At 40.3% G+C, this 18293-nt stretch overlaps 1 protein-coding gene across 1 annotated transcript; it reads left to right on the top strand.

The window, feature by feature from the left end:
- Positions 1–334: 334 nt before the first annotated feature.
- LOC115583769 (uncharacterized) lies at positions 335–4816 on the top strand. The gene is made up of 4 exons (XM_030420947.1): positions 335–785; positions 1791–1922; positions 2027–2158; positions 2574–4816. Exons 1-4 carry the CDS (start codon positions 672–674, stop codon positions 4446–4448), a joined length of 2253 nt encoding a protein of 750 aa, XP_030276807.1. The 5' UTR covers positions 335–671; the 3' UTR covers positions 4449–4816.
- The last annotated feature ends 13477 nt before the right edge of the window (positions 4817–18293 follow it).

Here is an 18293-nt window from a genome sequence, read left to right as displayed (position 1 = left end):
AGTATGTCAAAATAAAAAAAATAACTGTACAGTCACACATGTGAGGTTGTGCTGAAAATAATGACACCAAGTAAATAGCTTTTAAGATGAAATATAATGGCAAAATCAAAAATAGTCAAAAACAGCCAATTATACCCTGGAATATCAGATTTCACAACAAACCTAAATATCCCTGACGTCCCACCTTCAAACACAGCCTCATTTGGCCATCCATGAAAAAGCTCCTTAACCTCCCACTTTTTTTATAGGAATACACTTTTCTTACGGGCACTGCACTAGTATCGTTGATGAAATTTCTTGCAATATATCGAATGTTGCAGATATCGTTTATCGTGATATTACAATTATCGTGGGCCAAATATCGTCACAGTATCGAATCGTGAGTTACCCGCATCGTCCCACCCCTAATATATATATATATATAATATGTATAATCATTAGCACATGTCATATGCCACACCATTGGTTTATTTTTCTCACATAACAATACAAGCAGTTGAGGTCTAAAGCACTTTTAAGTTGTCTAAAAATGACAGTGTATACCAACTATGTTTATGATTTGGTGATTCGACATGACATAAAGGGAGTCAATTCATTCAGTTGTTCATTGTCTTTCTCTTGTTAATCTGTAGAATTCCAATCATGATGATGACATCAACACAGATGGTCACATGAGTAACACTTCGACCAATGGAGAGGAAGAACTCAACAATTCCAGCAGTGAAGATGAACTCAGTAATGAGAACTCTTCCACAATCAGCCTGTTGGATATGGACATTCAAGAGGTACACTTGTACACTTGTAATACAATTTTTAGCATCATTGGCATGTTTTGTTTTGTGGTGGGGGGAATACACTAGGCCAACTTTGTTAGCATAAGCCCCTTTTAGACAGCCTGTTCAGCGCGGGTTCAATGCGCCTTGCTGGTCTGTTTAAACAGCACTGATGTAGGCTGGGGGGTCCGAGTTGCACCACCGACCCGCCTTTGGGCATCATAGCATAAACGTTTAGGAAAAACAAAACTTACGTATCGAGTCCGTAAGTAAAAGGAAAAACAATAAATAAAAGTCCGGTTCAGACAGCAGCCGGCTGATCTTTGAAAAACTCACCGTCACCATCTTTTTTCCAGTCATACAACATACACGTGTGACAACTATCCACTGTAAACAAGTAACCTAGAGATTTTTGTACACAAGACCTTACACACAATTGTGGCACATATCAGGCATTTTCAGCTTGGCGGAAATCAACAAAAGTACCTCTATACTAGATGGATTTAATGACTGTCTGATTGTTGGGCATTTTTCATAACAGAGGAAAGTGATGTTGATGCTGTTAAACGCAACACCAGTGACGTCTCCTTTTGAATCCGCAATCCCAGCTCGCTGTATAAAATGCCCAACTGAAGCAGCTTAAAGACCAGCTGCTTGGTTCTGTGTAAACAACATTAAATTGACAGAAAGTGGGTTATTGGCGAGCCTTCAGTGCAGCGCTGACGTGGGGTCTCTGTGTAAATGGGCTATAGTAATACTCATCAGAGGGCTTCCAGTGACACCCTCACCAAAGTGTCAACAGTGCACACATCCTACAGAACATGTAGTTGGAGGTTTGCTGTAATAGTTGAGTGCATTCATACCACCTAACGGACAGTTTAGCTTAATTGTGGTACATTTTGACCTATCCTCTAGCCCAGTGTAGATGAAAGACAAGCTAGAGCAAACCACCTGCACTATTTCAATCATTGATTTATCAACTACATTTTTCATTCTCTTGCCTTTGTTCACATGTAGAATGAAAATAAAGATAACCAAATCAACACAGAAGAGCACCGGAGTAACACTTCCAACAGTGAAGATGAAGATGATGAACTCAACAACACTGAGAACCCTACCACAAGCCACTCGGATGTGGACATTTCAGAGGTAAATGCATTCCATGTGGTAGTTCATATATGTTTTTTCTTTATATAAATGTCTACTCTTTTAATTAATTACCTCAAGTAATATTTTCCCTTGTCAACCTGTAGAATGAGGAAGCCCTGTCACATTCTGAAGAGGACTTGATTGATGCTGCCAGTAATGAAGGTGAAAACCATGCTGACGATGAAGATGTGATGGAGGGGAATAGTACTCGAGAAAAGACACCTGAATTTACAGTGGTATGTAGACAGTGGTTCAAGAACACATTGCTAGTAGTTACTGTAAGCTCACTACATAAAATTAGAGCATTTTGAGGCAATTCTACATTATAGTTATACATATACTGTATGTGCTAACTGTAGCTGTTGTTCCCATCCAGTCAGCAGATATATTTCTACTGTGCCTAGATCACCTGGGGAAGCTGCAGTTTGTTGCCTAACAATGTTACAATATAATTGCATGATGTGGAGTTGAGGAAGCACATAGTGAGGCAGCCTGGGTTATAAGTCTAAATGGGTTAAACGTTTCAAGTATCATTAGTAAATTACAATTTCTAGTATAACCCTTAGGAAAGTTACTTTCTAGGCTATGAACCAATTGCTACTCATTCTCACTTTAAACATGCTTTTTCTATCTTTGTTCCTATATCTATAGAACAGTGAAAGCCAAGCAGATGGTGACAAGCCCCTGTATCCTGGTGCACCTGTTTCAAAGCGAGAAAGTGTATTGATGCTGATGTCTTATGTGCTGCGGAACAATTTAACGGGCAAAGCACTTACTCATTTACTGGAACTGTTCAACCTGATGTTTCCAGGTCTAATTCCACCCTCACATTACCTTTTCCACAAAGAATTTGGAGGTTCATCACAGTCTGAAGTTCACTTTTATTGTGAAAAATGTTTAGCATACCTTGGCATTAGTGCAGACTGTCCTTCTCATTGTACCTTTTGCAACACAGTATTTGATGCCAACACAAGTTTTAAAAAGGGCTTCTACTTTCTTGTAATTCCACTTCATGCACAGATTAAACAACTTCTGCAGGAACATGATGTCAGTCTTACTGAAAAAAGTAGATCCTCTGGTGTTTTAACTGACATACAGTCTGGTGGAGAGTATCAAAAATTGTGTGACAGTGGAGTTCTTGGAAAAGATGATTTGACTCTGATTTGGAATTGTGATGGTGCACCAGTGTTTAAAAGCTCAAAATGCAGCATTTGGCCGATTCAGTGCCAGATAATTGAACTGGAACCAGAAATGAGAAAAAGGCACATTTTGATGTCAGCATTGTGGTTTGGGCCAACTAAACCATCCATGTTTACATTGCTGACACCATTTGTGAAAGAAGCTTCATTATTGGAGACTGAAGGTATTGACTGGCAAGACAGACAAGGACACGGTCATGTTTCCAAAGTATTTGTGCTGATTTGTAGTTTTGATTCTGTGGCTCGTCCATTGCTTCGCAACACTAAACAGTTCAATGGTTTTTATGGCTGTGATTTCTGCTTGCACAGAGGTGGTAAATCATATACATACAAACAACCTGAACCCCCACTTAGAAATGAGTGGGATAATTTCAGTCATGCAATGTCAGGTACAACTGATGAGCCAGTGTATGGAGTCAAAGGGCCATCTCCTTTAATGCAGCTTCAACACTTCCAAATGATAAATGGCTTCATTCCTGAATATCAACACAATGTGTGCCTTGGAGTCACTCGGCAACTGTCTACACTGTGGTTTGATACAACAAACACTGATTCCCCCTGGTACATAGGTAAAGAGATTGATGAAGTTGATAGGCGACTTGTAAAAATCAAACCACCTGTTGAGATTACTAGCACACCAAGGTCACTGACTGAAAGGAAGTTCTGGAACGCTTCAGAGTGGCGAGCATTTCTCCTTTTCTATTCTCTACCTGTATTGAAAGGCATACTCGCTGCAAGATTTTGGAACCATTTGTTCCTACTGGTGTTTGGCATATATACATTATTGCAGGATACCATAAAGACTGAAAGCATCCTGATAGCAGAGCTAGCTCTAAAGAAATTTGTCGTTGTGTTCCAAAGACTGTATGGAAAGAACAACATGACCTTTAATATGCACTTGCTAACCCACACTGCTCAAAGTGTCAAACACTGGGGGCCATTATGGGCTACATCAACCTTTTCATTTGAATCCAATATGGGCACTCTCATGAAGTATTTTCATGGAACACAGTATGTCCCCTCACAAATAGTAAGAACATTTCTGTTCTGGAGAGAATTGCCAGAAAGGGCCAAGAACACTATCCACCCAGAACATGAAAAGGTTCAATCTTTTGTTGAAGAACTTTACTTTAGTAAAAGAAAAACAGAAAATTGTGAAATACTAAATGAAAGTGTCAGAGGTTTTGGTCATCCCCCGGTGCAAAAAAGCATTAAAATGTCATATAGGCTTGCCATTGCAAAGTTGTGTGGAAATCTAAGCAACTGCTTCTGGTCTTACAACCGTTTTTTGGTTGATTGGAGTTCTGTATCACAGTCAAAACTGTGACAGACTGAAGAAGAGATACAACAGTGCTGTATGCTTGAAAGATGGTACATTTTGTTTAATTAATGACTTGGTTATTTTTAAACAAATCTGTTCACATCAAATTTCTGTATTTTGTTCATGTGCCAAACTATGTTGTGTTTTAGTTGAGGTACTTGCTAAATCAGACAGGCCTGTATGTAAAGATTCACAGATCAATGTACAAAGTACTTTCATATATTAAAAGAACTGAAACTGTGAATGCTGTCTGGCCCAACATGATTAAAACAAAATGTGTTATTGTTGAAACAGATGATGCTGTGTACATAACACCATTGCCAAACCCTTATGAAAGGGACTAGAACTTGATCAATAAAGTCAAGTCAAATGTTTCTCTGTATTTGTGTATGTTTTTAAGGTACATAAAGATAATGCAATTGAGCACACATACTATTTACTGTAAACGTTTAAACTCCAGCACTATATGATCTTGAACATGTAAGTGTATAACGGGTAATACCTCAAAGCAAATATGTGTAGTGAAAAACATTTTTATTCTGCTAAATTAAATGTAAGCACAAGTCAATGACTTGACCTTATTCTGTACTTGGATCAAGATATACTAAGTATTAGTACTTTCACTGCATGAAAAGTGGGATTTTCGGCCCTGTAAACGCCCGGAAATCTCCCTAATTTTCGGCAGTTAACGACAATTTACAGGCTGTGAACGTGGCGTTTGTCTGTGCCGAAAATTGTCGGAAACGAACCATGACGTCAGCGGAGCTCCCGGAGGTGCGAACGCCTCTAATTTGCATATAGGCGCGTTCAAGTTGACCTCCTGCTGCCTGGCTGCATCAGCGAGATCTGCTGGCGACAGCAGGGGCGGGGCTACAAACGCTGCTATGAAGTCGGACACTCTCTCTTCACGTAGACGTGACGTGACTTGGCTGAGCTTGCGGTGTTTGCCTTCTTCGTCGGCGAAGAAGTGGAGGAAATTGAAATTCCATTAATGTTTGATTACAATCAACGACGACTGCGATCAGAGCAGTGGAACTGCTGCTGTGTTGCATGCAGACGACCGGGGTTCAAGACCCGTGTCAATATATATATATATACACAGTTCATATTTAGAGACAACAGAATGTTGGAGTTGTTTCCGGCTCTCCGGAGCTGGCCAGTCTGTCACCGCCTACACCTTGGAGGGGTCCACCCCGATAAAAAGATAAAAAAAATCCTAGGAACTCCACAGATGTTGAGTGGAAGAGGAATTTCTCTGCCTTGACAAACAGTTTGTGCACTAACTGTCTTCGTAGCACCGTCCAGACATTTTAAATGTGTTCCTCGAGGTTTTGGGGAAAAAAAAAGAATATTGTCTAAATAAAACACAGAACGATTCAACATATCACAGAGAACATCATTCACCAGCACTTGAAACAGTGCTGGAGTGTTGGTGAGACCAAAAGGCATAACTAAAAACTCAAAATGGCCAAGGGGTGTATCAAAAGCCGTCTTCCACTCAACATTCCCTCGAATGTGTACTAGGTGGTATGCATTTTTGTAAATCAAGCTTGGAGAAAATGGCTGCTTGGGGAAAGGGGACAAAAGCAGAGTCAATAAGTGGTAATGGGTACTTGTTCTTGACAGTTATATCATTTATCCCTCTGTAGTCGATACAGGGTCTGGGTGATCCATCCCTCTTCCCCACAAAAAAGGAACCCGCCACCACAGGTGAGGAGGGCGATGAGATTAGGCCTGCAGCGAGAGAGTTACGGATGTATAATTCCATGGGGTCCCGTTCTGGACGGGTAAGATTGTAAAGGGTACTAAAAGGGAGCGTGGCACCAGGAAGTAAGTTAATGACTCAGTCACAAGGTCGGTAGGGTGGTAGTAAGTGTGCCTGGTCCTTGCTGAAAACATCACCTAAATCACAGTGCGGTGAGTGACTTGGGCTAGGAGTCAGCCAGCCAGAGCAAAAACCTCTTTAGGTGCAGGGAGAGGGAGTGTGGGGATGTGAGCCTGGTCAGCTGTGTCAGTGTCAATAAAGTTGTTGTCGGAACCCAAGTCAGTGAGCACCTGAAGAGACAGAATCTGTAGCGGCCAGGAGAGGATGCCCTAGAGTTGAATATGAGCGGGAAGTAGTAGATGTGGTTGTTTGGCTCATCAGCACCCCCCCTGTCGTGGTCGGACAGGAAACATTGCAACAACATGGCTGTACTCTCCACAGTATAGACAGATTCCATCCTTGATTCAGCGCAGGCACTCGGCTTAGAAGAGATGCATTCGTCCAAGCTGCATAGGCTCCGCAGCAGGTGAGACGAAGGAAGAAGGCGTAGCAGTTGGGTAGGGAGGCACAAACAAGAATGGTCTGAGCTGAGGGACAACAGAAGGGGATCTAAGGGCCCTCTCCCTAAGTCTGTTGTCCAGCCTAATGGCTTATGAAGTCATCACGGATGGCTAGCTTGCCTTGGATGTTCTCCGCCAACCCCCATGAAAACACCCCCTGGAGTGCAGCCTCATCCCACCCAGTCTCAGCTGCCAGTATCCTGAAGCTCACTGCAAAATCAACTATGGGATTTCCCCCCTGCTTAATCAAGAACATCCACTTAGAGGCCTCTTTTCCCTGCACTGGTTGGTCAAAAAAAGTTGTTCAGCAGAAAACTAAGGGAACGAGTAACAAAAAGGGGCCTGTGAATTAGAGGCAGCTACCGCCCACTGGGATGCCCTATCCCCCAACAAACTCTCAACAAAAGTGAACTTAGCTTTATCAGTGACATGTGTTGGGCTGCGGATCAAAAACTAAAGAGCACTAAAAATTGTCCACACTGACCTAACTCACCAGAATATCTAGCTGGTATGGGGATAAATGGTTCACGAGAGGACGGAGGGGGGAAATCCACCGGAGCAAGTGGTGGTGCAGCATGTGGTGGAGAGGGACTAGCTACAGAAGTGGCAGCTGAAAGTTAAGTGCATACCTGGTCCAAGTGATTACCAAGGTGTGTGACGCTGGAAGTTAGATCATGAAGAGCCTCACCTATTCGTCGAGCTAACTCTAGATACTTTTGGCACAATGTAATCACCGTTGATGATGTCGATGATTTTCTAAATTAAGGGAAAGAGAAACTCATGCGGTAGAGATTTATGAATTAATTAGAAATACGGTGCCGGCAGTAGAAAGTATGACGCTAAGCTTGTATTGTCCTAAGACATGCGTGAGATAGGTCATTATTTCCTACGCGCTAAAGTTGTCTCAAATAGAGAAGTGAAGAAGAAACTAAGGAATAAAAGAAGATAAGAAGAGAAACTGCTGTGGCAGAAGTGATAGAACTGAAGATATGTAACAGGCAGGGCGTTTAGCTTATACTATCGGACTTGCGAGGCATTAGTCGTTGTTCTGCGTGGTTCAGTCTCAAAGAGTAGAAAAGAGTAGAAAAGAGTATGAAAAGCCTGGCCAGGTAGAAAAGAAAAGTGATGAAGACCACGAAGAAAAGTTAGAATGAGAGAGAAATGTTATGTCAAACCAAACTTAGGGTTGTGCCAATAGAAAATTCGGCGAGTCCACGGGACGCTCATGGACTTTAAAATAATAATGTGGGGTGGCACTTGGTGGGCTGTTAGAGACGGTTTACCGTACTCTGAGTCCAACAAACCAAGTTGCAGTAGGTGTCATGTGAACGAGCTCTGATGAAATTTAGCTGAATAAGTGTTTGTGTTTGTGAGTAGAAGAAAAAAGGGGGGCCGGCCCGGTTGTGTTAAGTGTTCAGTGTTGATCGTGCTTATTGTGTCCTCCGAAGCTGCGTGTGGGGGTTGAGATTCAGCCAACAGTTGATGTGAAAGCTGATTGTTTGTCCATGGAATTAATTATAAGTAATCTATATAAATGCGCATTATTAGGATATATCATATACAATGCATAAGTATTGTAATTGATAACGTGATATATAACAGATATGATAATGGATAAATAAATTATGGGAATGTATTAAGGAGGGATGTTCCATCTAACTTGTCAGTGATGGGATGTGATTAAGGGGAATGTACCTTTACCCTGCAACTAAGAGGTGACAGTTGAGTCTCGTCACTGTCACATGAGAACAGAGATGAACAGCTGTGAAAGATAAAGGATTTCATATAGAGGAAATATTAATTGGTACAAATTGGCTGTTTAAGAAAGAAAAGGAGGACTTGGGAAAGAGATACCTATTAATAAAGTTATTAGTTATATGCATAAATAGCACTATTGATCACATTAAAAAGAAAGCGTAGAAGCAATAAGGAAAAGCTGAGGGGATATTACGCAGAGAGAAGATGAAGAAAGCCGGTGAAAAAAGTATAGCGAGTCGAATATAAGATTGAAACACACAGACATGATTTGTGTGACTAAAGGCATCCTTGTTGTGTGTGGATCAGAGGAACCCAATGGGGTGTTCTTTGTCGTTATCAAGCAGGGAATGAGTAATTACCTGGGGATGATGCTTGATTTGTTTCACGGTGGAGAAGTTCAATGAGCACGCTAAGTAGGCATTTGTGGACGTACGGATAGTTGGTTATTTGGTTGACCGGTGTAGCTGGTCAAAGTATGAAATTGGCCTTTATGCACTGTAGCCCACACATAGTAGAGTGGGAAGTCGTGGGAAGTCATGAGGTAAAGTAAAGTAAAGTTGATTGAATGGAGCAAGCAATATTTTAAAACCAAAAGTACCGGTACAAGAATTTGACGCAAAATTTGAACATATACATTTTTAAAGATCTGAAGACAGGAGACAGCTAAAAATGCATGATTGGAGTAGCGTGACAAACACCAAACCACAGTACTGACAGGATTGAGTATTTAAATATATTGGGGAATTTGGGGTTATCCAAAAACCGTGTAGTTAGACATATATGTAGTAGAGCTTGGATAATTTCGTACAGGGAGTACAACCAAATCATACACATTGAGTTTGCTCTAAAGACACCACCTCAGAGCAAATGAATTAAATTGAAATTAATAAATGACGATAGTGGTCGGGAGTCTAGCAATATTTTTCATTTAAGGCAGGGTTTTTGATCTGAAATGCCTGTGTGACTGTTGGCAGATAATATGGGAATTTATAACGGACAATGAGCCGACCCAGATCTCTTTAGGCTCTCTGCGGTTGAGATGAGTTTAGAGTGCGCGTGTCCGTGGAGCAGAGAGAGAGAGAGAGGCAGAGAAGGGGGGCTGAGCAGCTGGGGTGTGAACGCGCGGACACAGAGACAGCACCGCTGCAAGGGTGTAGGTGCTCCCCCTCCCACACTTAAGATACAGATAACCAATATAACTGTTAAAAACTTTAATGAGTTGAAATAAACTGGAGCTGCATTAATGACATGATAATGATGTCAAGCTAAACCTGTGTAATGTATATATTATTTGGGTGATGAGAAAGAAGTGACATTTTTGGCTTGCGCTTAGTATGGAAGAAATAATAGTCTTCATTTTTCTCCCGCTTCTTTCTGTACATCGGGGACGCGAGAGTCCCAGAGAGAAAGGAATAACATCTAAGGTCGGGGGATGGACAAGAGTCACCGGACACCCGTTACATCTAAACCTGTCAGGCTAGTGCGATTTTATTCACAAACCCTTTGAGGACACACACACGGATACACCCCCTTGAGATAACCCTAAGAAGACAGAAACACACATACAAACACAATCCCACGCAAACACACACGCGCATACACTCACATACGGTAAGGCTACAACATGTACATGCACACAAAGTGTTATTGCACATACATGGGGAGTCAGAATTAAGGAAACATTACAAGTACAGCTTGGCAATTAACTGATCAGCTATAATAGAGCATCGGTTGTTGATAGGGATGTATTATCTGAGTATAGGATTTGATTTAATCTTGGATGATTTAGTATCTGATGTCAGAATTGGTTTATAGTTGCAGAAGGACATAAACAGTAAGGAGATTGGCGCAGACATCAGACATAGTTTGTCGGTTCTCAGAGGGAGCTGTTGGACTTTTTCTTGTATCCTCACAGACAGTCGGGTCCAGAAAAGTTTAAATTTTTTAGGGCGATACATTACGGCCTTTCTCTGAGGTTGGCAAATTTACTCTATTGTTTCTTGGAAAGTGGTTATAGTGACATGGTGTCCTGAAAACACATTTCTAATTGATTTGATGTGATTAACGTGAGTTCTTTGGATGGAGAAAATGATATTTTTACAGTATCTAAAAGTTTATGGAAAAGAAAGTGAAAAAAAATACTCACACAATGCCAAAGGTGGGCTCTGGAATTTTAACAGCAACTACCCCTGTTGGCGTGGTACAGAAAAGCAACTTCCTCGTTAAAGAGATTGCAGAAATATCAAAGAAATGGCATAAGCGTGGCTATAAATTGATCAACCCTGGCCGGTGAATGAAACCTTTAATGAATAAATGAATCCTCTATTCTTTTCAGGGAAGGTCACTTGAGAACAAGCTCTCTTTTCCAAAGACGCCCTGAGCACAACCGACATGAATATATATATACAACAGACAATTTGGAAATATCCAAAGAGATAAGATGGTTTAGCTCAAGAGCCGACTATAAACCATTCCGCTTCTGAGGAGCACTGGCTTGAGAAGCACTCTTCCCCAATACAATTCGTATAGTGGGAATGTCTAAAATTAAGGACTTTAGTAAACAAGGGTGAAAATTACATTTCTAAATGAAATAAAATTGGTGTGATAGGCAGATAAAACATGCAGCAGGGCCTTTAACTAAGATGATGCAGTACTGTTCCCTCCTTACGGATAAAGATGGTCATCCAACTTTGACATGAAGGAGACAATGAATTCTAAACCCATCGCCTGTAATAAACAAAGTGTGATACCCTGCCTCAAGGGGTTTCAAAGGGGGGAGAGCAGCATGCATGTAGATGACATCAGCATAATCTAGAGCAGATAAAAAAGGTAGCCTGAATAAGTTGGGTTTCTACATTTCAAAAGTAACAAGATCGGTTATAGTAAATAGGGGATCATTTACTCTTGAGTTTTTAGTTGGTTCAGGAATATACATTTTAAAAGATAGCTTATTATTTATCCAGATATTCAGATATCTATAACTGGGAACCCTGTCAACAGGAGTCCCATTCAATCTAGAGATACATTTGTTCATAAGCGAAGAGGCAGATAGAGCTAGGTATTGTAGAGTTGTTTGAAAACTAGGGATAGAAAAGCTAAAGACATCTAAAGAAAAGAAGGAGAAGCTTGCGGAGGAATCAGGTACTTTAGGTGTGCGGCTCAATCGGGGTCAGATGAAGGGGTAAGTCACCATTCAAACAAAAAGAAAAGGCTGCCATTTGGGAAAGTAAAGACCAGAGGTTCATAATACTTATGATCTCCACCCAAGGACTGAGACAATCACAGACAGTACAACTGACACACAAATCAATGTTCAATGTCAAGTCAGATGCGGGTCGCCCGAAAGAAGAAAATGTTGCGACAGGTTCCAGAATGTTTGTGGTTACAACACACCACTGACATTGGACTCATGAAATCAACCAAGACCGGAGCCTGACCTCCATGGAAGAACCAGTATTCACTAAAGGAGGAAGCGATCCAAGGGGATTTCATCACAAAGTAAAGGGCTGCTACAAGCAAATGTCGTGAAGATAACTCAAAATTCCCAGGGCAACACACTGCCGCCTGTAAAGAAACCAGACGACTCTTATCATTTTGTGCACGGTTCACGAGCGGTGAATAAAGTGGTGGCTGACTTTCCAGCAGATGTACCAGATCCGCATGCCTTGGTGGCTCAGGTTCCTCCAAAAGCTATGAACTTCACAGTGTTAAATTTGTGTGCAACCTTCTGCAGTGTTCCCCTTAGTGCTGAATCCTAGGAATTGTTCGGTTTTACATACAGGAAAAAACATAGAGACACCTCACAGATCATATACCTAATTAAGTAGAGTGGAAATTGAAAGAAGAAATATGAATTAAAAAAGTTCTTACAGGCCCAGATCATACTAAGATACTGAAGGGAACTAAAATACTAATAGTAAAAAGGAAAATATAACACAATAAATCAGTAAAAATGTAAGGTTGTAAAATATACAGAAGGAGTAAAATATAACAAATTGGATAAATGAATAAAGCAAGGGGTAGCTGAGCTGCACTCAGGAGGGATAAACTGAAGATCAGGGTGTGATAGGCATGAACTGTCATTTAAAATTAGACCACATAGATGCTGCAGGTTTTTTGATACAAGGTCTCCAAGGTGAACTGCAGCTCACTAAGCAGCTGGCTAAACCGGTTTACTATTTGGGTGAGCTTTTATGTTTCAAACAGAAGCTCCCCAGTCAGAATGTAAGGGTAAAATAATAAGATATTCAATAAAAACATGGTAAAGGAGGGTCAGGATACATTTGTAGAATATCATGGGCTATAGGAATAGGAGAGTGTCATTTTAACAAGGAACACAGCAGTGAATTCTGTTGAACATTTGCCAACCCCAGAAAATGAGGTACCACATGATGGTGTCAGGAAGCAAATGGGCAGGCCCATGTTGCAAGGGGGGAGGTTAAGAGAAGAAAAATCCAAAGGACCAGGGTTTGGGCACCATATTTGCTCAAACAAATTGATCATGTTATAGGTAAATGTACAATCTGTCTGAAAAACGATGGTAGTAGAGGGGTGATAATCCCTCCTGGTTATATTCGGACTCCAAAAGATTATATGTGTGATCTAGTAAGGGACTTTGTTGATAGGATAAAATCAATTGGAGGTAAGAGAGATACATGGTAGTAGGTGTAGACAATTTTTTGCAAAGGCCTGAGGTTTATCCTACCAAGCAGAAGGATGCTCAGTCGGTTGCCAAGTTCTTATTTTGGGAGGTCATAAGCCGATGGGGACTTCCAGATCACATATTTACAGATAATGGGAGAGAGTTTGTGGATAAAATTGTAGATTTGATTCTACAGAAATCGGGAATTCGACAACGTGTAGGAGCGGTTTATCATCTCCTCAAAACCAAGACATCTGCGAAAATTAACAGCGTCCTGAAAAACCGCATTGTTAAAATCTGCCAACACACAGGTCTAAATTGGGTATCGCTCGAGTAAATTACGAGAGAATCTATCCCCTTTGGAGGACAAAATGAAGGTGTATGTTAAATATTTAACATGGGAGTATATTCACATATGTTTCCGACAGGCAAACGCAGGAGGAGGTGCTAGAGAGGCTTGAGAAGCAAAAAAGAGACAGAGGGAGACCAAGAGAAAAGGGGTTTGTGAAGGTGTTGAGAAGAAAATGGTTCAATGACCACAGGAGGGTGAAGATTGAAGGAGACTACAATCTCTTTACCTCTATACGTAGAGTATAGCCAGAAGACCAAGGAGAATATAAGTGTTCTTATAAGGATTTACAACTTGAGAGTGAAAGAGAACAAGGCACGTGGTCTGGGCCAATTTGCAAGACCAACCAGTGTGAGTCTGGTGACATTCAGTGACTAGTTTACAGCCTGCAGGCTATAAATTGGCATTGCTCAGAATGAAGGTGTTAAACAACCCACTTGGCTAAATAGACTACTTAAAGTGTTTGTTTGATGAGATCCAGTATATAAGAAGATCAGAGTAAATGTGAAGTTTGTCAGAATGATAAGCCCATTGAAAGTTTAGGCAAATCTGTCCCAGTGATTCACCGAAACATGAGGAATAAAAGGGGAAATTAGTAAATCTATCTGACCTTTTATAGTAACCGCTGAAATAAGGGCAGACGAGTGGGGTGTTGCCATTGAAAGGTAAAAGTAAGTATAGAATGTTTAAAGAAGGTCAGAGCATTGAGCAGTACATAGATAAGTACAAAATTAGATATAAATAATGATGAGACATGCGCATACACAGATTGATTGCTAAAGACAAAGCATTGCTTCTAACAATATTTGGTAGTTTGCATACTTGCCAACATTGGGTTGTGAAAAATAGGGAGATTTTTTTCATCGGTGTATCGGCCCAAGTAACAAGGTTCCTTCGCCAGGTGTGCGATTTATTTGTCATAATTTCTTGCCTTGTATTTTAAACCACACATGTCCAAAATTCTTAGAACAGTGTTTCCCCTAATTTCTTTTATAGCAGCTGTGCTCTGAGTTGATAACCTAGCAACACTAGGGGGGTCTGGGGGCATGCCCCCCTGGAAAAAAATTTGAAAAATGACCCTTTAAATCTCACCTACTCGTGAGATTTTTGAAAAGAAAATCATTTTCAGAATTTCAGAATCAGAATCTAAGACATGAGACAAAATAGTGTAGAAGCTGACATTGCTGCTTTAAAATATGTTAACATCCTGAGCATTTCAGAAGTCAGTGAGCCACATGCCATGGAAGCTATTGAGAAATAATTCATAATATTTATCATCATAATTCATCATAATTTCTGCATATTAATATTCATATTAAATAGAGGAAGCACTAAAATACAATAACAATAGGTGTCTTACTCGTCCAGTTTACTGATACAATCTGCAGCTGGTTTGGAGTCACTGGGTCACATGACATGAAAGATATTCTAAAAAACAGCAGTTATTTTGTATTAATTTATTTATGCTAAGTAATTTAATGACGGTCCCTAAATCAGTCTCAGTGAATCAGCGCGAGGCTCTGAGAGGTGAGCTGACCGTCCTCCTGCTGCTGACACTGGGAGAACCTCAGTAAAGTCTCAGCTGGACCCGATATCCACAGAATATCCAAACTGAAACTAACTTCACCTCGGTTCGATGAGTCGCCTGTTGCAGCCTTTGAATAGGATGACGAGGATTTCAGTCACTCAACTTCAATGGTACAAATAGCAGTAATGACAATAATAATCGATTTCAAGATAACTTGGGGTGTGGTGCTTTCACTGTGTGCAACTTAAATTCACCATTCGCTCGTGATATTAAACCGACAAAAATCACGTCATCATCAAAATCAAATGTCATTATGTTTATCAATACCCGACCGACCGTGCCTTGCGCAACGCCCCCCCCCCCCCCCCCCCCAAAAAAAGAAAAAAAAGAAAAACGGATTTGCATGATTCACGAGAGCCTCATTTTCAGGTCGGAAAAGCCGGATTGCGGGATTTATCAGGAACTATCACACACCTGCTCATCCACACAGGCAGGCCAGGGTTGCCAGATACTGCAACAAATATAGGGACACAATCTTACTTGTTTCCTTTACTGTAAAATCGGGAGATTAACGGGAGAAATTACTGACCGGGAGCATCGAGGGAGATAGGGTTAAAAATCGGGAGTCTCCCGCGTGAATCGGGAGAGTTGGCAACTATGAGTTTGATGGCCTTAAGCAAAAGTTTAGTTTGGAAATATAAAAGATTCATATAAGCGAATTGTGTTAGTGTCCAGTCAAAATCAACTTGTAGACTATGTAAAGAAAACATCCATTTAGTCCTAAAGCTGTTGAAGTGAAGGCTTTTGTTGTTCAGTCTATTATAAATCAAGGTGCCATTGTTGAATCGCTAATCTCGCCATGTATAATCTTTGCTGAAAATAAATCCAAGGGGGATGGAGCTAATTAAAATAGGTATGGTTGTGTATAGGTATTACTATACAAAGGCATAATTAAACTGAGACAATGTCTCTACTTTGTTTTCTGGCAGAAAACAGTCCTAAAGTTTGGAAGGACAAGTTGCAACTTATTTCACAAAAAATTTAAGGCGCTATTATACTCCGGAGGGTCATGAATTGGGTTCCGATTACATCCAGACAATTTTGGATGTTTGAAAATTGTTAAGGAAAACAAACGATTGCCTTATTGGATTCAACAGGCTATTGTTGTCCATGGATTTATAATTTTGTGGAGATCTCCCAACCCATTCATACATGGGGAAACATTTGACAAGACTGACGTCAACTGACTTGTGAGGCAGAGATAACCTCTACTGACTTAAATTTACTGACTTAGATCAATTACTCACTTAATCAAAGCATGAGTGTGGAACTAACAAAGGTGTTACTAACAATGTTGCATGTCACTCTGAAATGATGTACAGTCCTTAACACATTAGTTTGGCTTCCTACAGGTCCGGATCCATGTTTGGAAGTGGTCGACAATGCGTCAAACCAACTCAGCATTGTTTGACACACACCCCTCATTAACCCGAACTCGATTTCTTTTCAGATGATTCTGCTAGTAAAACATCCAACTGATGGATCTACATATGTACTCGTAAGCAATATTTAATAACATGTCTGCTCAAGCAACTAAAAACGTGGCAATAACTTGAGGTCTTTCTTTCTAGGAACAGGAAAGGACGTCGCAGTCAACACTAAATTTCAAATAAAGTAACGTCTACCTGTCTGTGTATCGGTATATAACATTTATACAGGTTTGCTGACCCAATGCAGCTCCAAAGGCAGTTGCTCTTACATCTATCTCTCCAGGGACAAGAAGTTGGAAGTACTGGAACACCAAGGAAAGATGTCGGAAATGTCATTACAGGCAATAAACAAGAAAGATAATTCGGTGACATCAATTCATACCATGGTTCAGAGGCAGCGGAATAGGCTGGTCCAGGGAGTTTAAGCAAAATACAATTGAATAAAAATGTTGTTTGATGTATGATAATTAGTTTGGGGATAAAATGAAATAACATGAGGTGTTGATGACAAAAACGGAAGGCAGTAGTGTTGCCTGAAGCAGAGGTGTCCAAACTTTGAATGGGGATCAGAATGTTTAAAAAAGGGAATGGAAGAAAAAATAAATAAATATTAATGCAAAACTGTAGATTGAAAGTAAGATATAAGATAGAAAATTTGAAATTTGAAAAATGTATGATAATTAAAACAAATCGGGGTTGCACAGTGGTTTTTCGAGGCTACATCAGGCGATTAGTATGACATGACAGATGTATATGAGCAGACATACATAACATGCCATACAAAGCCAAATAGAAGTAAAGGGGAGATTAATTGAGAGCCGTTTCGGATTCGGGAGTTGGATTTTGGACATGCCTGATCTAGAACAGACAACAATAGTGATAAATGTTATATTCGTAATATAAAGTATCTGATTTTTGTTTGCAAAAATACTGGTTGGTGTTTTCTCTCTTTTCTCAGCAGGACAACAGAGAACGATTGGACTCACAGATTCAAACATGGACAGTAGAAAGACTTGCAGGCCCTGGACAGGAGAAGACAAACGGACTGAGAGAGAATGCATTGATTTCAGAATGTTACTGATAACATACCACCCTAAAAGGGCAATGCTGCTGAGGAGCGAGAGTTCATTTGATACTGCAAGATGATATATCTGTGATGTTAGGTAGAATTAGACCGATTTCTATGTTCTCATATATATGTATATCCATATCTTATGATGTGAGACTTGTTGTGTTTTGTTGTAATCCTGTGATAATTGCAAATGAACCAAGGAATGAGCAATAATCTTAATATTATAATAGTTTAATTAGGTTTTTAATCTCTGAAAATAGGACCTGTGAAAGGTTTGGAGTTAAATGGCCGATTGGCATATGGTCATTCAATTAATCGATAAATGGTAGTTATTAAAAGGTAATTTGGTAATTGTAAAAGGAGTTTCCCCGCCTAGATTGGCTTGAAGGCGTGGATCCTCTATAATTGATTAGTAAGGTTTCCTATTTCTTTTTAATACTCCTTAGGAGGGGTAGAGTTTTGGAATAGGATGCAACAGCTGATTTGTGGGATTCCTCTACAACCACACCTGAGAAGCCATAAGCAAAGATTTCGAGAATAAAAGTTTTCTGAAAAGGAGTGTACCTGAGAGGGAGTCCTGCAAGAGGCTAAGGGTAGCTGAATTCGACCTAATTAGGATAAATAATTAGTTATCTAGTCATAAAGTAACTTAAAATAAGGTGCTATAGGACCTAATGTAGTGGTATG

This window comes from Sparus aurata, chromosome 6 (genome assembly GCF_900880675.1).
Source record: "Sparus aurata chromosome 6, fSpaAur1.1, whole genome shotgun sequence".
Taxonomy (NCBI): Eukaryota; Metazoa; Chordata; class Actinopteri; order Spariformes; family Sparidae; genus Sparus; species Sparus aurata.
This window is presented reverse-complemented; position numbering and strand designations above follow the sequence as displayed.

Coding starts and splice junctions, on each gene's coding strand:
- LOC115583769 (XM_030420947.1), top strand. CDS start 672: ATGAGTAACACTTCGACCAATGGAGAGGAAGAACTCAACAATTCCAGC. Junction 786..1,790: donor TGGATATGGACATTCAAGAG/GTACACTTGTAC, acceptor GTTCACATGTAG/AATGAAAATAAAGATAACCA. Junction 2,159..2,573: donor AGACACCTGAATTTACAGTG/GTATGTAGACAG, acceptor CTATATCTATAG/AACAGTGAAAGCCAAGCAGA.